The sequence below is a fragment of the Lissotriton vulgaris genome, chromosome 6 (genome assembly GCF_964263255.1).
Source record: "Lissotriton vulgaris chromosome 6, aLisVul1.2, whole genome shotgun sequence".
In the NCBI taxonomy this organism is placed as follows: domain Eukaryota; kingdom Metazoa; phylum Chordata; class Amphibia; order Caudata; family Salamandridae; genus Lissotriton; species Lissotriton vulgaris.
In genome coordinates, this window is record NC_141694.1 from 649805189 (window position 1) to 649826767 (window position 21579).

The 21579-nt window shown below is 47.4% G+C and overlaps 1 protein-coding gene across 1 annotated transcript in view; it reads left to right on the forward strand.

The window, feature by feature from the left end:
* MDN1 (midasin AAA ATPase 1) overlaps nt 1-21579 on the forward strand; it is a 2142100-nt gene that overhangs the window by 1301550 nt on the left and 818971 nt on the right. The window contains exons 60-64 of the mRNA XM_086926648.1: nt 3423-3637; nt 9969-10356; nt 13426-13526; nt 15323-16028; nt 16944-17105. Coding sequence (XP_086782774.1) covers nt 3423-3637; nt 9969-10356; nt 13426-13526; nt 15323-16028; nt 16944-17105 — 1572 coding nt within the window. The remainder of the gene's footprint in view (nt 1-3422; nt 3638-9968; nt 10357-13425; nt 13527-15322; nt 16029-16943; nt 17106-21579) is intronic.

The window sequence follows — 21579 nt, forward strand, 5'->3', positions numbered from 1 at the left end:
GAACGGCGGGTCCGGGATATACAGGCTTTGATTCCCATCTTTCAGCCGCTATCCCGGGTTTCGGTCAGGTTGACGCTGCGGCGGCTGGGGCTGATGGCTTCCTGCATCCTTCTGGTGCATCACGCCCGGTGGCGGATGCGGGCTCTGCAGTGGGACCTGAAGTTTCAGTGGGCCCAGCATCAGGGCAACTTGTCCGACCACGTCTTGATCTCGGAGGGCACTGCGAGACAGCTGCAGTGGTGGCTTACGGACTGCGATTGGGTCAGAGGCAGATCCCTCTCCCTTCCCCAACCGGAGCACGTTGTCGTGACGGACGCATCCCTCCAGAGCTGGGGTGGCCACTTGGGAGAGGCAGAGATCAGAGGCATCTGGTCTCCGGCGGAGTCCCGGCTCCATATCAACCTGTTGGAGCTACGGGCGATTCGTCTAGCACTGAAGGCATTCCTCCCCTTTGTCAACGGGAGTGTAGTGCAGGTGTTCACAGACGACACCACCGCCATGTGGTACTGCAACAAACAGGGCGGGGTGGGGTCGTGGACCCTTTGCCAGGAGGCTCTGCGCCTCTGGCAGTGGCTGGAACGTCAGGGTGTGACTTTGACGGTTCAACACCTGGCAGGTTCTCTGAACGCCAGGGCGGACGAACTCAGCCGTCGGTGCTCGATGGATCACGAATGGCGTCTGAACTCGGACGTGGCGCAAGGCCTCTTTCTGCAATGGGGAGAGCCTTGGTTAGATCTATTCGCCACAGAAGAGAACGCGCAATGTCATCAGTTCTGCGCGTTGGAGTTTCCAAGACGGCACTCGCACGGCGACGCCTTTCGGCGCGAGTGGAGTTGCGGTCTGTTATACGCCTTTCCGCCTATACCACTTCTGCCCAGAGTGCTGAAGAAGATCAGGCGCGACCGGGCCCAAGTTATCCTTGTGGCTCCGGACTGGGCTCGAAGGTACTGGTATCCCGAGCTACTCAGCATGTCAGTCGGTCCCCCGATCCGCCTGCCCCTTCAGGAGCACCTTCTGTCGCAGCAGCAGGGGACGGTCCTCCACCCGAACCTGTCCAGTCTCCACCTCCATGCTCGGAGATTGAGCGGCGACAGTTGAGGCCATTTGACTTGCCTCCTGAAGCCTGTGATGTAATTCTGGCAGCCAGGCGTCCCTCCACGAAGTCGGTATACGCCTGTCGGTGGAACAGATTTGTGGCATGGTGCACAGCAAAGGCTGTGGATCCTCTTTCTGCCCCTCTTTCCGAGGTTCTTCTGTTTCTTCTCTCTCTTGCCCAGCAGGGCTCTGCTCTGGGCACTATCAAGGGCTACCTTTCGGCCCTTTCAGCCTTTCTAAGGCTTCCTGATCAGCCTTCTTTGTTCAAGTCCCCAATTGTAACGAGATTCTTGAAGGGCATCACACACATGTATCCACCTGTTCCGTTTGTGATGCCTCAGTGGGACTTGAACCTGGTTCTAACCTTTTTGATGTGTGCTCCCTTTGAGCCCCTTCATTCTTGTCCTCTCCGTCTCCTGACTTTAAAGACGGCTTTCCTGGTTGCCATCACCTCTGCCAGGAGACTGAGTGAGCTCCAGGCTCTTTCTGTCCAACCTCCTTTCCTGTCCATTCATCCTGACAAGGTGGTTCTCAGGACTAGACCTTCTTTCCTGCCCAAAGTAGTTTCTGCTTTTCACATCGGGCAGTCCATCACCCTCCCCTCCTTCTTCCCGCCTCCGCATCCTTCAAAGGATGAAGAGCGGCTCCATCGTCTGGACCCAAAACGTGCGCTTTCATTTTATGTGGATCGCACACGCCAGTTCCGGGTGGATGACCAACTGTTTGTTGGCTACGTGGGTGCGAAGAAGGGACGGGCGGTACATAAACGGACCATCTCTCGGTGGGTCGTTCTGTGCATCAAAGCGTGCTACTCTTTGGCTCGGAAGGAGCCTCCTGTTGGGCTGAGGGCCCATTCCACTCGGGCCACAGCGGCTACTACTGCCCTGGGCCAGGGAGTCCCCTTGCAGGACATTTGCCAGGCGGCTACGTGGGCCTCGCTGCACACCTTTGCGAGGCACTACTGCCTGGACAGTCAAGTCCGGAGGGATGGCTTCTTTGGCCGTTCTGTCCTCCAGGACTTTCTGGTGTAGAATGTATTGGTTCGCAGACCCACCACCGGGGTTGGTATTGCTGGGGTATCTATTCTAAGGTAAGGAATCTAATACTAACGTGTTTCTTTCAGATGAACAAGTTACTTACCTTCGGTAACGATATATCTGTAAGAAACATTAGTTAGTATTCGATTCCTTACCGAACCCACCCATCCTCCCCGTTCTGCGAACTGATACCTAGGGTTAAGGACATCCCTTTCAGGGCCCTAGTTTCAAATGGCATCAGTGTTGGTTCTCACATGGCTCTGCGTGTTCTGGCGCGGAAAAGCTGTGTGCAAAGAACTGACGTCAGCGCGCGGAGGCGGCGTCTATATACTCCAGCGACGTCATCACGGCGCATGACGCCGACGACGGACGCGGAGCCGCAGGGGACGCATGCAGACGACGCCTACCGACGCGCAGGGGTACTGCTACGCAAAAGTTTCCGGATCCAGACTGACGCCTGGGGATATTCTAAGGTAAGGAATCTAATACTAACTAATGTTTCGTACAGATATATCGTTACCGAAGGTAAGTAACTTGTTCTTCCATTTCATGATAAGATTAGGTATGTTAAGGTGGTCATGTTTGTGCTTTTGAGATCTCACACATTTGCTCTTGTGTTCTGGATAGGGGTAGCTTAATTGAAGCAGTTTAATAAAGGTAATGTCTCTTACAGATATATTGTTACACAAGTATTAACTTGTGCATCAGTGGTAGTAATAATTATATAAATTAAATTTACAATTACAATTTAATATGTATCTGTTCTTCGCAAGGTGCCAGCATCTACTATTTTTGTGTCAGTCTTCTTTGTTAAAATAACTATACTAAGGTAAAGTTCTAACTGGACATAAATGTTATTGAGTGTTATTTACTGTCATTCTGAATGCGTGTGCACCCACACCAACTCCTAGAGGAAGCCTTGACTACTTGTCCTCTCTGTTCCTACAGTCAAGTGCTACATGGAAGCAATCCAAATGGAGTTAACAGATTTGTGGCCCTGAGCATCTGTGGCAAAGAAACCAATTTCCACATGGACAACTGCCCAGTAACCACAGACTGGTCTTGACTCCCAAGAAATCTGAAAACTGGCTTCCTTTGACTTAACTGTGTTACTATAAACTTATTTGCATGAAATCGGAGTTGCCATCTGCTTTATTTCTCTGTTATCTTTTCTTAGTCACATACAACTGTTTTTAATTGTTGTCAGTACCCGACTATGGTGTGTCTTTGTTTTGTCTTATACTTTAAATGTGAAAGGTTTGACTGTCTATTTTTTCACATCTATTGTAGGGTCCTGGTTTATTGAGCACAGCTGTTTTGTCCAAGTGTTTTTTTGAAGTTCTCACTAGCAGTAATAATACCCTCAAATGGGATGTCAGTGTTCTCCCAGGCCTTTTGACCGCTCACGTTACACTGGGAGAATGGCTCATGAGAACCCAGCAGCTTGAAGACATCAGCACAGCCTTGTGGACTAACTTCAGTATTTCCTCCTCAGCGGAATTCAGGCAAGTTGACTTTTCATGAGTAGTAAGATTTTTTCACATTGTGAGGGTAAAGTAGTTGCTAGAGCAGATGAATTGTCATGATAATGTACCATTGCTTGGCTTTTTTATCTTTGTAGATGCCAGAAAAGATTCAGAATAGTTCTCAGCCATGACTACTCTAAACAGCAAGGCGGCACTGCTTGAGATTGGTTATGGATCCCTGTTCTTTATTTGTGTCATAATTTGATGTGATGTTGTGGGTCCTTAATAAGTGCCAGGAGTGGTGGTGACACCTGTTCCTTTTTTTTACCTCTACAGACGGGGACTCCACAGCTGCCTCTATTTTACTTTGTATTTTGGAGAGGTTTTATATGATTTTTTTTTTGTCTAATTTTTTGATGGCATAATGAGATGACAGCTTACATTTTTTTGGTTGAAGCCCAGCTCCACATCTTGAAGTCAGTTGTCTGTGGCCACCGTCTTGCAAATTAAGTGTGGCACCTGGTGAAGTTTCACAGTGCTTCATTGTCTAAAGTGTGCTACAAGATGAACTCCAGTGTGATTAGAGTGAGTGAGTCATAGGAAGTCTAGGAAACCTCTGTGAAGTTGTCCTTATGTGCCTCCCTGGTGAGATGCACCACAAACGTGAAAAGCAAAAAATTGAAAAATTGGTCTTCCTCCTCTTCAGTCAAGAAAAAGGGAAGATGAACGAGGGATCAGTGTGAGAAGATGGCCTGGTATATGATGATCCACTATTCAAGTGAGCACCTTGCACCAGTCCAAACAACCCTTATGGTGATGGTTGTAAAGTCAACCTTATAGACCAGCTATCCTAGTGGTAGAATGGACAGAGCAGTCTTAGGCTAAACTCAAGAGGCCATGTGAAGCCAGCTCTTTTACCATATGTAACCCCTTTAATACCAAATGAAAGGACACCACACAGGATATATATAAAATATATATGTTATTTATTTCTAGACAATCCCTCTGAACTCTTTGAGGTCAGAGGCACAAGCACAATACAAGATAGTCAATTAAAATGTGATAAGTTGCACAAAATACAGTAGGGCCCTAGGGGCACACTAAACCATATACTAAAATAGTGGTATAAGGACCATTACAAGGAAAGTGAATAGGCCTGGGGAATCGCTGGGGCTACGCTGAACTACCAAGAGTTAGGAAGCAGGAGGCCCACGGGATGCGTGTGCAGTGTTTAAACATACACGCGGGTTACCATAGAGAATGAATGGAAACGTAAAATATGGAAACTAGTTCTTTTAGGGCACTTCTGACTGGACTCAGTGATAGTTACTTGAAACCTAGACAGTTGGATAGTCAATACCCACAGGAGCACCGAAGTACTCGCGTTACCTCACCCACAGGAAGCGGGTGCATAGGTTTCAAAGTGTGTCAGGTTTTGTCGCTGAATCCTATGAAGCCTTGCAGAAAGATGCTGCAGTCGACCAGGAGAGAAGTGTCCGGTTGGATCCAAGGGTGGATCGAAGATGAAGAGTACCTGAAAGCAGAGGGGACAGAGTCTGGGTCACTAGCCAGTGACCAGGAAGAAACCAGGAAGGAACAAGGCAAATGTCGTGAAGCAATCAGGTGCTGTCGTGAAGCTTGTCTCTGCAGCCACGTGGACCAGGAGGCGTCGACGACGACCAGGAGTCAGGCACGGACTGTCCCACGAAGGCTCTCGCTGTCGGCGGCGTCGGCTTCCGGAATGGAGCCAACAAGCCTTGGCAAAGGCACCCCACGCTGGAATCGAAGTTGGCTTCTTAATCAGACCAGCAAGGTCTGATGGGCTGCTTCTTCTCAGGGAAGCAGGGGCCAGTCTGGAGCAACCAGACCAGCGGTGTAAATTCAAAGGTTCGTCGCCAAGATGGCCACTAGCCAACAGGCAAGTGACCGGGCAGACACGTCGAGCAGGAAAATGCAGAAGGGCCCCACGCAGGACTCGTGGAGTATGCAGGGCTAATCTTCGGTGCAGATGATGCTCGGTGTGAAATTTTGGCCTGGTATATGATGTTCACTATTCTAGTGAACACCTTGCATCAGTCCAAACAACCCTTATGGTGATGGTTGTAAAGTCAACCTTCTAGACCAGCTATCCTAGAGGTAGCGTGGACAGAACAGTCTTAGGCTAAAAGACTCTTGAGGGCGTGTAAAGCCAGCTGTTTTACCATATGTAACCCCTTGAACATCAAATGAAAGGACACAACACAGGATATATATAAAATATATATGTATTTATTTACTAACACACTCCTCTGAACTCTTTATGAGATCAGAGGCAAAAGCACATAACAAGTTAAACTTAAAAATACTTTAAATAGCACAATTTACAGTTAGGCCCTAGGGGCGCGTAAAACCATATACTAAGTAAGTGGTATAAGAACTAAGACTCGGGAAAGGAGAAGGCCTAAGGCCTAGGGAATCGCTGGGCCTACACTATCTGACCCTTAGGTTAGGAGTTGGAGGCCCACAGGTGGCGCGTGCAGAGTCAGTGCTCTCACGCGAGAGTCAATAGAAAGTCAATGGGAATGTAAGAGGTAAGTAAATGGAGATTTAGGACACTTCCGGTCTAGCTAGAAGGATACAACTAAAAACCTAGACACTTGGATAGTCAATACCCTTGAGAGCACCGAAGTACTCGCGTTACCTCACCCACAGGAAGCGGGTGCATAGGTGTGAAGATGTGTCGGGTTTCGCCGTTAAAGTCTATGGAGCCTGTGAAGAAAGATGCTGCAGGCAACCGGGAGGAAGATGTTCGGGTGGATCCAAAGGTGGATCTAGGATGAAGAGGACCTGTAAGCAGAGGGGACAGAGTCTAGGTCACTAGCCAGTGACCGGGTGGAACCAGGAAGGAACCAGAAGTCGTCGAGGAGCAATGAGGTGCTGGGGTGAAGCTTGTCACTGCAGCCACCCCGACCAGTATGCGTCTAGGACGACCAGGTGCTGGAGAGGAGCTGCCCCACGAAGGATCTCGCAGATGGAGGGGTCGGCTTCAAGATCAGAGCCAACATGCCTAAGCAAAGGCAACCCACGCAGGTTACACAAGGAGCTTCTGGTGCAGACCAGGGGGGTCTGAGGTACTTCACCTTTTCAGGGAAGCAAGGGCCAGTCTGGAGCATTCAGACCAGCGGTGGAGTTTCACAAAGGATCGTCGCCAAGGGCTACTAGCCAACGGGCCAGCAACCGGACAACGCGTCGAACAGAACACAGGCAGAAGGGCCCCGCGCAGATCTCGTGGAGTGTGGAGGGCTGGTCTACGGTGCAGGTGGAGCTCGGTGTCGGGGTATCTCAGTCCCCCGGGCACAGCTTAGAGGAGGCCTCAGGAGCTGCGCTGTTAGCAAGTTGCCGTCTTTCCAAGTTACCTGCTTCCACAGGTCTCGCCGCCTTCCATGGGGCTCAGCTGTGCTGGAGTCCTGCAGTGGGGTCAGAGGGATCCAGGAGGCGAGGTCTTGTCGGTTTCTGTGTTCGGGTTCCGGAGGGAACTGGGACAAAGCAAGCCGTCGAGTTGCTGGATGGTGCCTGGTTTCCCAGGGTGGTAACTCCTTGGCCACAAGGGAGATTCTTCAGTCGGCAGGACAGGGATGTGAAAATAAGCATCCTGCAAGTCCAACGCTACCAGCCAGTCTCCAGGGTCTAGGGCAGCTAAGACCTGAGCCAAAGTCAGCATCTTTAACTTCTCCTTCCTGAGGAAGCCGTTGACGTTCCACAGTTCCAAGTTAGGGCGTAGACCCCCTTTGCCCTTCTTGGGTACCAGAAAGTAGTGGGAGTAACAACCACACCCTACTTCCGGCCCAGGAACGCGCTCGATAGCCCCCTTGGCCAAGAGGCCTGTGACTTCCTCTTCAGTCTTCAGCTTGGATGAATGTTGAAGGGTCCAGAGTTTCGTCTTCAGTTGATTCCAGGATTAATCTAAAGTCTCCTGGGCCAGCTCCTACCTTTATACAACTAAAGGGGGCTGGTTTGGTCACTAGGTTTGGTCTCTAGAAACACAGCCACAGTACTCAAAGAGCCTGTGAAAGCAAACTAGAAACCTTGCACATGCTAAAAACATGGCATTGGTGCCATAAACCCTTTTACTAAAAGTCTTCAGTACTAAAGAAGGTTTAGTCTTGAGTACTAAAAAAATATGCAGGAGAATTGTGCACAGCTGATTCTGATTACTGTAGGCTGGGCTCGGAGGATATACCATGCCGTTCTCTTCTCTCTAAGCACTCGGCCACCCCTCTGGCTTTCATACCAGGAAGATCCTGCGCCTCACCCAATACTCAAACAGCACACATGAAGATTGTTCCGTGCCAGCTAAAATCCTTTTTCCTTCCTGGTAAGTTTGCAGACATTTACTTGGCGGCCTTGAAGCCAAATACTAAATGTATGTATGCAGGGTGCTCGACTATGTTCATAAACTCCTACCAGTCCTGATAACTTCTGAGGCTTTGTCTGGATTTTCCATATGAGATATGCTCAGAATTTGAATCGAGTAGGTTGATGTCACAAAAGTCCTAATGGTCTATAAGTGAGTCACCTAGGGACCTCAAGACACTTGAGACCCACTTCGAGAGTGTCCCAGCAGTCCTGAATATGCCCCTGCCAGCTGTTGACCCCTGACTGAGATGGACACCTTTTCGCACTGTGCCCGGCCACCATACGTGCTCTGCACTCAGTCCGCCAGGCCTGGGTAACGACAAACTGGCTGTGCTCCCATGTTTCTAAGGCCCTTCTGATCCTAGTCCATGTTTGGGAGCTTTCGGGCTGGCCCATCAGTCTTCCTGAGCAGCCTGTCTTTAGATGGCCCCCTTCCCTGTAAACGCACCAGCCACAAGCTCCACCAGTTCCTGGAGAAATTAGAGACGCACCCGACGAACTGTTCGTCGAACATTGGTCCTTGGCTTCTTGCTACTCTAAACCTGAAAGGTGAGCCCCTACAACTGTCTGTGGCCTGGCTTTTACCTACCTGTTTTTTCCTCCCATAGGATTGCATGGTGCAAAATTGCGCACAACTTAGAACTATTTGCTGATATTTCAAAATTCTTAAGAAATTCCAAACTTGCCTTTGAACGTAGCTCTTGGTTCGAACATATATATAAAAATAAGTGTTATATTTCTAAATTGGTCTCGGGTTTATTCTATGAGCGTGTCTCATTTATTGACTCTGAGTACAGCAAATATTTAGCACTACCCTCTGATAAGCCTAACTGCTCACCCACACTACCACAAATGAGACTGTCAGTATTATACTTCTGTGTGGTGTACTTCTTTTTGCACACTATATAGAGAGCTAGCTTCCTACAGTAACAATTTTTTCTTATAGATACTTTATAACAAACTTCCCACAACCTCGTTCTGTCAACTGCATTCATTTTCCATCTAAAAAGGTCCCAATCTAAAGCCTGTGCACTGGTCCTGCCAATCTGCTGATGGGCTCAGTTTCTGAGGTCAGGGACAACCTAAGAAAACAATTGATTTCAGTGCACATGGGTGGTGCTTATTGTGGCTTCTCTAACTTTCAGAGTGGAACAGTGTCTGTATTGAGTGGCATGAAGCCACATACTGTCATGCAGGTATACTGATTTTAACTTTCCAGATCCGGTCTGATGCCTAGAGAATGTTCACAAGGTGAGGTATCTGCGGTTGAGTAGAGTATCCTCCAGAAAGATAGGTAGCAAATATAAGGAACTTATTTGAAATATAGCACTAAAGACAAAGCAGCTCTAATAACATTTCAGACCCTAGCACCCAGTTGGTTGCTTGAGTATGTAATCTTATACTAATTGTATCTGAATCATTTACATACCCTCTTACAGTCCTATTTTCTAATGTATTTTCTGAAGTAAACCACTGACCGGACATTGATTCTATTGAGTGATTTTTACTTTGTCCTATTGAATCAGAATTTCTGACCCTTTCCACTGCCTGAATTAAACCTTGATAGAGTATCCTTCCTACCCAGAAAGATTTTAACGCTTTACAAGAGTAACCTGGCTTACCAGTAGGTGTACATCACAATTATGGCCCTTTGGTCGTCATTTTAGACAGCAGTACATACACACAGACCACTGCATAGTAACTACTAACTCACCACAGCACCACTTTAGCACCATTGAAGGAGGAAACGGTTCCATAGTCCCAGCTTAGTGTATAGAAATAGATTTATCTGCTTTTCAAACACGGTATCCACAAAGTAAGTGTTCATGGTGGTAGGTATCATTGTTAATGAGGTTTTGTATGTAGAGCCACAATTTCACCTCAGTGTCATGTTCTAAGACAAAAATGTTCAGTGACTACAAAAATATTTGAAATAGTCTATTGAGAAAAAAAATGTTTTGTATTGTGTCTGTAGGAATACTGATGCCAAAATGCAGGGGCTACTGTTATGCAGGCAGTTAACTCTTTTGAAAGACCTTCTGCCAAGCCACCTGCAAGCAGAATATTTACAGAACTGTGAAATGCTTACACAAAAGGACATTGGATCTTTGCGCTTTCTTGAGGAAGTGCTGGAAGGAGAAGTTGGACATGAACGAATTCCTGATGATGTAATCAGTATCCTACTAACCTGCGTGCAGCAGTTTTTTGGAGAAGGTGATGACATAAGGGACCTTCCTGAGCAGGCCAAACGAGGCTGCTTGTGGGTGAACATGGGTTTGCTCCAGATTCATGTTTGGCTTCCACAAACCACATTTGACTCAGCGGTGAAGAAGAAATACAAATTGAAGTATGCCAAGGAGGAGGTATGTTTTTTTTGCATCCACAAGGCTTGCTTGGGTGCTACTATGTGGCCTTCCAGTATTTATTTGTATTCTTGTGTGTTATTTTGGTGCATTTTTGTTGCCATTCATTTTAATTAAATGGTTTGAAGACCAGTGATACATAATGCAGTGAAACAAAATATTCCGCCTAGTCTGTTTAGAACACATTTAAATTGTTCTGACATTAAAGGTTTTATTTCAGGCTTAAACTGTCTTTTATTCCTGTGGTGTTTAACTGGAACCACTTTACCTCCTGTACCTAGCATTCCCAGACATTGGTAGCAAGCTTCCTGTGTTAAGAAAAAAACCCTTGCTTGAGTACTTTCAAACTGTACATCTGATGCTACCAATGCTTGTTATATGTCTGTTATTTGCCTCCCAGGATATAGATTTTCTTTGGACGACCTCTCATCCCCAGCCTTGTCCACATTAAAGGCTTGTTACTTCAACTGACCATATTAATAAAAGGTCTTGGCTGTGGGTTGAATACATCTACATCTGCTTTTCAGAAGCTGTATTCCACCCCCCCTCCCCCGGTAAAAAGTATTTTTCGATCTCATAGCTGGAGTGCCTTGCTTTCACCATATCTGGAACATGTGTGAACAATGAATGTGTTTGTTGGGTGGTGGAAGTGATATGTGCGAGTCATGAATATTCTGATAAAGTGAGGCTAAAAACCTAATCATTTCCTAGGAGCTTAGAGTCAAACTGAGCCAAAACCTCTAGAATTACATTGGCCATGGAGCCAATAGTAAGTAAACTCTAGGGCCTAGACGCTAGGATGTTTGCGATATTGAATCCTCTTCAGGTGTGCTAGCTTATGTTCTTTTTATCTTGACTGTTTACCTCCCCATTGATAAGCCATTTTCTGTAGGGATGCATCTTCATTATTAATCATAGACTCTAAATATTTCCTCCCACGTTACCTTTCAGAACACATTTTTTAAAAGAAGAGCAGTAACTCGCTAAAGAGCAGCAAAAATGTTTGCTTTCCATTTTTTACCTTTTTAAACAAGTGCAAAGTGTAACTATCCAAAACGTGTTCAAGTTGCTGTTATCCTATAACTCCTCGATATTCCCCTTTTCAGAAAGAAGTGTTCCCAGGGGTATTCTCTCCAATCCCAGCACACAGATTAGTTGCTGCACCCCATTAAGTTTTTCCACAGAGCAAGATACTGTCTGACAGTTTATTATAGCATTTCAGTCTTCTGGCAGAAATTTGGCCAGAGTAATGCGAGGGGGAAATTTTAACTGTTTTATCCCAGTTTTGTTCAATTTTTGGCTTTTTTCCTCCATGAAATATTGCTATATTCAGCATAGATGCAAGGTTATAGAGGGATAAATGTAACTGTTAATACTTGCTGGGTGATGAAAACCTTTAGATTGTGTCCTGCTTTCACTCCAGGCTTGATTACCAGCCCATTAAAGCAACTATTGGAGTGCCACACTCCTACCTAATCCCTCTGGCCTCCTCAGTTACACCTCACAAATGTCCTTCAAAACTTCCCTCTGTTTACTTGGCCCTCAATGCCATGGATTCATTCTGAACCTCGCAATTATTTGGAATAAGTGATGTTAGAAGGACCATTCCTTCATAGATGTTCAACTGTAACAGAACATTGTTGTTTTGTTATGTTATACGACATTTATAGCACGCGGGGATACTCAGGAGTGTCCCGGGTCGGGAACATTGGCACTTGTGCCACTTAGGAAGTAGGGCATACAGCATAGACCTTGCTAGGGTTATAATGCCATGATAGGTAGGCTGATACAAATCTAAATAGTTTTGCCGAAAGAAAGTGTATAACAACGATGTGAGCTCATGCCTGGCAAATCCATGAGGGTTCCTTCTACAGAGTAGGGGGTATAGCTCCAGCTCCAGTGCCTCTCAGTGCACCTGTTCTGGTAGAAGGCTGTTCTTCTGCAGGATCATGTCTCGGAATAGTGTTGTAGCTCTTGAATCATGGCACCCCTCGCCCTCCTAGAGTGAGCCTTGACAGTTTGTATTTGTGACCCTGAGAATCAAATGCTCCAGAAGAGTATCTTGGTTATCCAGTAAGAGTGCATCTGGATTATGGTACTGTGACATCGTTGGTAAATGACATTACCTCATCACACATCAACAGGCTACTGCCCATTAACCATTTCCTGCTTCAGAATCCGAAGAGGCTTCACATCCCTATCATTGAAGCAATGCTCTGAAATGACTTCCATGGTAGACTACAGTTTGTTTGGAGGGAATGGGAAATTATAAATAAATATGGCAATTGCTTATCTATGACTAAAAATAAAGGATTCAAGTTGTATCCTTGACACTGCCTCATAGAACACCCCCACCCAAGTATTTTTGAAAGTGTCCTTTCCTCAAAGTGAAGCTTCCTTCTGGTCTTCTTAGTTGCCTTATGAGTTAAGTCCATGTCACTTAAGAAACATTTCTGAAGTCTGGCTTTCTCAAATACAAATTATTGTACTAGTACGTCAAAATTAGTTATGTTTCAAAATGTAAGCACATGACTAGAAAATTGAATTAACGGTCAAATGCAACACACTATTAACCCTAACAATAATCACGCTGCAAAGGCTAGCTTACGATATTGGACATATAAGTTACATGTCTGAAAATGTGTATACAGAAGTTATTTGAGGCATGTTCCTGCTGGGATAATCCCCCACATTGCCGTTAACATGGAACGCTATCGCTATGACCTTTTTTAAGTTGTTCTTAAAGGGGATTATCTTTTGCATTTAAGGTGATATGGAAAAAATTGGGAATCAGATAAAAAAAAGTCCTAGTAAAGTTATTATCTAAACATATTGCACTAGCCATGGCCTGGTATTTCACCCTCCGACCCTATTTCTTGGTGGCTTTGCGACCAAACTTGGCTGTTCCAGTTAGACACTTCTGGTATTTTGATAAGCTGTAATTCTCAAGGAATTGAGGGTTTATGAGAAACATTGTTAATTCGCTATGCAATTATTGTTAATTTATAATGGGTCCTAACAAAGATGAATTTCTTAAAATTAACATATTTTAAATGCTTTCTTTTTTAGTTTTACCAGCTGGAGTGTGAGTGGAAGACCCGTAATTTATCTGCTGAATTACATACTGGAAGACCACTTGAAGGCAGCTCATATTCTCACCCACACATCAGGTGCTACTTGATTTTCAGGATGTTTTACGTGTCAATATAGTATTTAGTTTGCTATGGTTAAAAGTTGCTTTGTTTACTTTGATGTAGTTGATGGATTAATGAATGAGCAGCCTTATGCAGTGTAGCGCAGCTGTAGGAAGAGGATGGGAATTTGAACAATTCTGTTGTCAGTTTCTTTTGGAAGGCCTGGTGTGTGCATTATTGCTGACGTTTATGGTGGTGATCCTTATTTGTGGCTGCAGAATTTAAAGCATTGACTGCTTTGTGTCTTGCAATATTTTCAGGATGTCAGGCCGTTTGCTGACCATCTGAGAAGCTTGTCCAAAAATGCTTTCTGTTCTCATAGATGTATCTGGATGTATTTCTGTAGATGCATTCATAAGACAGAATCTTCAGGGTTTCCCATCCATTCATAGGCGGAGGCGTAGCATTTGTAAAGATGGGAATTGTATAGTTTATTTCATGGTTTGCTGGAAGTTTTTCTGCAGTGTTATGATTTCTCAGTGGACTGGGGATCTGCAGTCATTGAGAAGAAAGTTAATGGAGGCTTTTGCTACAATCTCCTTTTTAAGTGGAATATGCAACTGAACAGAACCATTGAATGTTTTGGGTCTAGAGACACTAAATACTGTTGAGTTCCGTTTTTTTTATTTTGTGTATATGAGAACCGTGTTCATTGACTGGTCCTTGACATATTTATTGCTTTCTGATCTCATTAACTTAAGTTTCTCCTCATCCGGGGCCAAACACTCTTCACTTATACCAGCACAGTCTTTATAAGGCCAGTAGAGAGCCAAGCTGGTGAGAGAAGGTCACCTGCAGAGCAAGCAGAGTCCACTCAATATAGAGTTCACTCAATGTGGAGTGTTGGCGCTAGCCTCCCTGCTGTTTGTTCTAGTGGAAGGGTATTTTTGAGTATTGGCATCAACACCATTGTGAATGACTTATACTTTGTTATCATTGATCGTAGAAACTTAAACGCAATCTCCTTTATGTTACCTTTGGCATTTCTTCAGTAATAAAGCTGCTCAATTATTAGTTCTGTTGATCTGTTCTTTTTTTATACATCAGTGGAACTGAGGGGGTCTGTAGCTCAAACTGATCTGTCACTGCCAGCTGTTTTTAGTGTTCTCTCTGTGTCTGCTTCCTCTTGCAGCAATTACTCTATTTTCTGTGCCCATGCCAATATGCTCCAGTGTAAGACAAGCAAATACAAATGGAGGTTATGCATGCTGAGCAAACAGTGCAGTTTAAGAAAATAAATAACACTAAAGAGTATCTGCTATTTGGATACTGTATTTCCAGGCCCCTAATCCTAATGCATAGAATGTATGACCTTGAACTTCGCTAAAACAGGCCTGCAAACATTTTAAGAAACTGTCAAGTTGACCTGTTCTCTGTTTAAGCATTTACCTTTCAGTCATTTTAAGATGTTTAGTATTTCAGCATATTCACCTTATACAGTGAGGATATGTTATGAGAGTGCAATATCATGTGCTTCAGGGAATGAGACAGTTCGTACTGGAACTCACTGAAAACTAACATTCATAAATTGTTTTTGGATATGCCAGAAAATTGGGCAATGATGCCTCCATTGAGTCATTTTTTAAATGTTTTGCATTTAGATGTTGCAAATGTATAAGGTGTGCACACATCCTGTCTGAACCCTATTAAAGAAGGTTACTTAGATCAATGATTAGGAAATGTCCTAAGAAGCTACTTTTCATTTTAAATACCTGTTAGGAGAATATTATTATGAGTGGTCTAACTAATTTGCTGTTTTTTTGTATTGTCAGGATACTGGAACAAAGAATGCAGTATCTCAGAGAACACATAGCTCACCTTTCTAAAAAACAAGCTTACCGACCAGACAAACCCTCATATGTCAACTTATACCAGGAGATAAAAAATTATGTTGAACGTATTGCACAGGTGTCCCATGTCCAGGACCTTTCTTACCGTCTTACACAGATCTTACTTGGAAACGGCCCTAAGTCACGGCAATCAATTCAAAATCTTTTGAATGAAGAAGCAACATGGCAGCAGTCACATCATAAGTTCCGGAAAAAATTGGCAGAAGATTATACCTTGTACCCAGATGTTGCAGTTCCACTGCAGGCGGCCATATTGCAGATGCAGCATGGAATGAGACTTATAGCTGCTGAAGTCTACGCAGTTCTAAACAGCAGTTTGGTTACTCCAGCTAAACTCACTGATCTCGTCACTTCTCTTATAGCCTTTCCTTCTCTGAGCCCCTCTTTTCCTTCGTATCTCTCCCATGCTGATGTGCTGTGCTCAGTAAATTCCCTGGATAGCCTCAGAGGCATTAAGCAGCTCTCTTTGAAATATTCAACTGCAAACATATCTGAAGTGAATGATCCGCGGGCTTGTCCCACGAAAGAGCAGCTGCTGGTGAATGCTTTGCTCTATCTGCGGTCACATGTGCTTTGTGTTGGTGAAATGGACCAAAAATCACTGAAATTGTTCAGGCATATCTGTCAGGTAAGATTTATTTTATTTAAGGACACATTATAGTATCACAAAATTAATTGCAAATGTATTCCTTAGTTATGAAGCAGTGTCATTCATAATTGCACTTATCACTATAATGCAAAGTGTTCAGTGATGTGCACAAGCATTTCTTTACACCTGAAAGTTGTCCATAAATAGCACAATAAAAATAACGGGACATGGCTGTATTCTAAAGAAGAGGTGGCTAACAATCGATTCTGGCAGTATCATGCTGAATCACTAGATGTATGACGCACCTTTTGCCGGAGATGGTAAGCAACATTACTCCAGTGAAGTGGATTTAGTAAAATACCCTTATCTTGACATAGTTAAAAAATAAAATGCCTAAAAATGGTTTTAAGAATGTGAGAATTAAAACAGAAAATTATGAGCTCTCTATTTTTAACAATTCCTTGTGAAAGTTACTCACCCAGTCCACTCAAGTACCTTTGATCCTGAATTTAAACTTGGGTAAACTGTTGGTACCAACATACCAATAAAAACACTAAACAGGCTTTGCTGTTCACTCATGGAATAAGGATACTTGAGTACTCTCTAAGTGAATTGTCACTAGGTAAAGCTTATACGTAGAGCCTTAAATGGCATGTGATTGCCCAAGTTGTTAAGTTACATTTTTTTGAGGATATGTAAACATGCACAGCGTTAGGACTTTGTCGTCCCTTTCAACAGTAATGGCCAGAACAGTTTTTTTAATTAAAAAAAGGATGTGTTTAGTGGCTGTAAGCAAAGGAAGTGGCTGCTTGTTAAAAATGATTTTCCAAGTTAAATGTGAATTAATAACTGAATCATAATACATTGGAAATCCTGAGTCTCTCTGTTCAGGCTTGCACCTTTTACTCTTTTAGCATTTTTCATTGCTTTGCTCATATTATGTTTATTTTCCAGGCCATCATTAATGAGTGGGAAGAACAGGAGAGCTGTGAACGAAAACGAGAGGCAGAGGAAAGCAGTCTGTATAAGACCAAAAGTAAAAGTCATGTGACAGAAAAAAGCGAAGATGAAGAAGAGGAGAAGGAATTTCGGATAAGGTTTCCAGTCTATGATAAGGTACATTGGTGGCATTGAATAACTACTCAAGAAATTATTTCTTGGCGTATAGGCTGTATATGGACTTATTCCTATCTGCGTAACGGATTGCACACAAAGACCTTTACAAGCTGAATCTGTTTTGTCATCTACTGAAGTAATAGGCCCAATTGTTCCTACATGGGTCTTTAGAGCCTTTCAATCCTATGAGCTCAAATTTGGCTCAGGCAAAAACAGTGTGAAAGATGGAGCAGCTCCTCCTATTTTTCACAGCCCTAAACATAATTGTTCGAAGTATATGAGCTGCAGGATACATACTTGTGCATAGATCGCCATCCGGTGTTGGGCTCAGATGTTTACAGTTTGTTGTTGTCTTTGAAGAAGTCTTTGTGGTCACTAGATAGATGACTCCTCCCTTGGACGATAGTGCGCATGGGCATCGACACCATCCTCAGATAGTTTTTTTCCGCCATCGGGATCGGTGTGACTTGCTGCGCTCCGCTTCGGTACAGTGTTCCAAACCTCTTTAGATGCGCAACTTATCACACTTGACGGTATTGTTTTGTTTGCGTGCCTTTCGACGCGCACCCTCCCAAATCCTCGATTTCGGACGTCGACGCGGGCCTTTGGACCTATCGGCACCACCTGAAAGAAACAGGTTAGTATTAGATTCCTTACCTTAGAATATCCCCAGGCGTCAGACTGGATCTGGAATTTTTTGCGTAGCAATATCCCTGCGCGTCGTTAGGCGTTGTCTCTGGCACCACGTGCGTCGTCTACGCCGGAGTGACGTTGTCAGAGTACTTAGACGCCGCCCATGCGCGCTGACGTCAGTTCTTCTTTTTTCCGCGCCAGCTAGCGTAGATCCGGAGAAGCTCTACCCCTTAGTCACTTTTTGACTAAAACTTTTTTGATCATTTTTGATCCTCTTCTAGTCGTTCTCGACTCTTCAGGTGCCGGTAGGGATGCCCGGGTTCAAACCCTGCTCGAAGTGTAGTCGACTGATGTCGAATACCGACCCCCATCGCCGGTGTCTGCAGTGCCTAGGCCTCGACCATGACGACCGATCCTGTTCCGACTGTCGAGCCCTGACGTCGAAGGCTAGGCGGGAGCGGTCCCGCAAGCAGCTCGAGCTCCGGCAGTCGGCCCGCGCCATTCGAGGTCCCGGTCCCACGGTAGGTCTAGGGACCGGTCGCGGGGTCGGAGCCCTCGCAGCTCCGGAAGTCGGCATCGGTCTTCTGGTTCCTCCTCAGGTAAGAGGCATGAGAGGTCGGAGCGGCGTCATCGCTCCTCCGACCGCCCCCGATGCTCGCCCGACGCGGCCGGGGTTTTGGGTGGCACTATACACGCGGCTCCGCCGACGTCGCAAGCGTCGCATCCTGCCCCATACCTACGGGTCCCTGAGCACGATGCGACGCGGGAGGAGATCGAGCAGTACCTCATGGCCATGAGGTCGCGCTCTTCTCCGCCAGGCCCCACGGCGCCTTCGGGCCCAGTGGGCCCGGCTCCTGGGCCTAGCGGGTCGAGTGCTCCGACGCCGTCCGCGGCTTCGGCCACGATGCCGCCGGCAACTTCGGTCCCGGCGCCGCAGGCCCAACCGGATCTGGATCCGGGTCGACCTTATGACCTCGCCGGCGCCATCCCCGAGGATGTCACCACCGGCACAGACTTCGGTCGACTCCGGCCCCAGTCCCTCTGTCGCTCCTGTTCAGCCGTTGACACGGCCCCGTTGGGAGACGGCAATAGGCACATTCCACTTAAACGAACGAGCCTCGATTGTTAATCCTGGCTACCAGGAATTGGGTGACGATGAGGACTGGGAGGGGTCTGAGGACCCTCTGACACAGGAGTGTCAGGACCAAACGGACTGGACAGTGGAGCTTGGGGAAGCCAGTGGCCTGGACCTCTCTCCAGACACTGGTTTTGTCTCCCCTCCTACCGTGGGTACAGAGGAGGGGGCAGCCTACAGCGTAGTGTTGATGCGGGCGGCTAAGGCCTTAAACCTTACGCTCCCCTCAGTGGCTGTGAGGACTAATCTCCTCACCGAGGTCCGCAAACCGCAGTCAAGCTCGGTTGAGCCTCTGCTGCCGTTCAATGAGGCCTTATGTGACGTTCCGCTGGGCACTTCATACAAGCCCGCCTCAGGACAGCCTGTGGACAGGTACGTGGCCAGACGCTACCGCCCGGCTCCGGGTGACCCTAGCTTCCGGTCGACCCACCCCACCCCCGAGAGCCTGGTTATCCAGGCCTCTAACTTCTAGACCGCGTTCCCTTCGGCTCCTCCCGACAGGGAATCCAAGAGGTTTGAACAGTTTGGCAAGAAAGTGTTCTCGTCCCTTAGTTTGGGACTGCGGTCAGTCAATACCGCATGCCTCTTGGGCCGCTACACCCACACCCTGTGGGACACGGTTGTGGACGTGCTGCCACAATGCCCTGAGGAGGTCAGGGCTAAACTCGCCCAAACCCTAGTGGAGGGTCGAGATGCGGCACGGTACTCTATCCGGTGCGGACTGGATACCACCGATACACTGGGCAGAGCGATGGGTACGACAGTGGCGGTTCGACGCCACGCCTGGTTGAGGTGCGCCAATTTTTCGGCTGATGTACAGGCTACTCTACTGGACATGCCGTTTGATGGCCGTCGCCTGTTGGCGACCAGGCAGACCACGCGCTTGAGCGATTTAAGGACTCCAGGGCTACGGCCAAGTCCTTGGGCCTCTCGGCCCCGCGCCAGCAGTCGGGTGCCTTTAGCTCCTTTTGTGGCCAAGGAAGGGGCGCCCCCACACGGGCCGCCAGCCACACGCCGCCTCAACAGAATCTTCAGCGCGGTGGCGGCCGTGGAAACCGCCGGGGAGGCGGTCGGGGACAACGGCGAGGCCAGTCTGCACCCGCTCACGCAGCATCTGCCTCAAAACCTTGCTAGTCCGAGTTTTCAGGCCCATGTGACGCCCGTGGGGGGCAGGGTTCGCCATCACCTCTCCCACTGGCGCTCTGTCACATCGGACAGGTGGGTGCTGCAAATCGTCCGAAGGGGCTACTCCCTCCCCTTCGAGGTGACCATTCCAGCCATGCCACCTCAGTACCACTGCGTGTCGGGGGACCACTTGCGACTTCTGCAGGAGGAAGTTTCGGCCCTCTTGGACAAGGTGGCCATCGAGCGCGTTCCTGGGCCAGAAGGAGGGTGTGGTTGTTTCTCCCACTACTTTCTGGTTCTCAAGAAGGGCAAAGTGGGCCTACGCCCTATCTTGGACCTACGTAACGTCAACGGCTTCCTCCGGATGGAGAAGTTAACGATGTTGACTTTGGATCAGGTCTTGGCTGCCCTAGACCCGCAAGACTGGATGGTCGCGTTGGACTTGCAGGATGCTTACTTTCACATCCCCATCCTGCCGGCCCACCGGCGTTACCTGCGGTTCACAATAGGCCTCGAGCACTTTCAGTTCACCGTGCTCCCCTTTGGGCTTACCAGCGCCCCACGGGTGTTCACCAAAATGATGGCGGTGGTCACAGCTCATCTGCGCAGGTTAGGGGTTTCAGTCTTCCCCTACCTCGACGACTGGTTGTTAAAGTCGGGCTCGCCCCAGGCAGTCGTCAACCACCTCCAGATGACGGCGGATCTCCTGCACCTGCTGGGGTTTTCCATCAACGTGCCGAAATCACACCTGTGTCCCTCCCAAAAGCTCCTCTTCATCGGAGCTGTTCTCGACTCGGCGCAGTTTCGGGTCTATCCTCCCGAGCAGCAAGTCCGGGATATTCAGGCTCTTATTCCACTCTTTCAGCCTTTATCCCGGGTTTCGGTCAGGTTGACGCTACGGCTTCTGGGGCTGATGGCTTCCTGCATCCTTCTGGTGCATCACGCCCGGTGGCGGATGCGGGCTCTGCAGTGGGACCTGAAGTTTCAGTGGGCCCAGCATCAGGGCAACCTGTCCGACCATGTCCTGATCTCGGAGGGCACTGCGAGACAGCTGCAGTGGTGGCTCACGGACCGCAATTGGGTCAGCGGCAGATCCCTCTCCCTTCCCCAACCGGAGCACGTAGTTGTGACGGACACGTCCCTCCAGGGCTGGGGAGGCCACATGGAGAGACGGAGATCAGAGGCCTCTGGTCTCCGGCGGAGTCCCATCTCCATATCAACCTTCTGGAGCTGCTGGCATTCGTCTGGCACTGAAGGCATTCCTCCCCTCTGTCCGAGGGAGTGCAGTGCAGGTGTTCACGGACAACACCACCGCCATGTGGTACTGCAACAAACAGGGCGGTGTGGGGTCCTGGACCCTCTGTCAAGAGGCTCTGCGCCTCTGGCAGTGGCTGGAACATCAGGGCGTGACCCTGGTGGTTCACCACCTGGCAGGTTCTCTGAACGCCAGGGCGGACTAACTCTGCCGACGGTGCTCGATGGATCACGAATGGCGTCTGAACTCGGACGTGGCACAAGGCATCTTTCTGCAATGGGGAGAGCCTTGGTTAGATCTATTCGCCACCGAAGAGAACGCGCAAT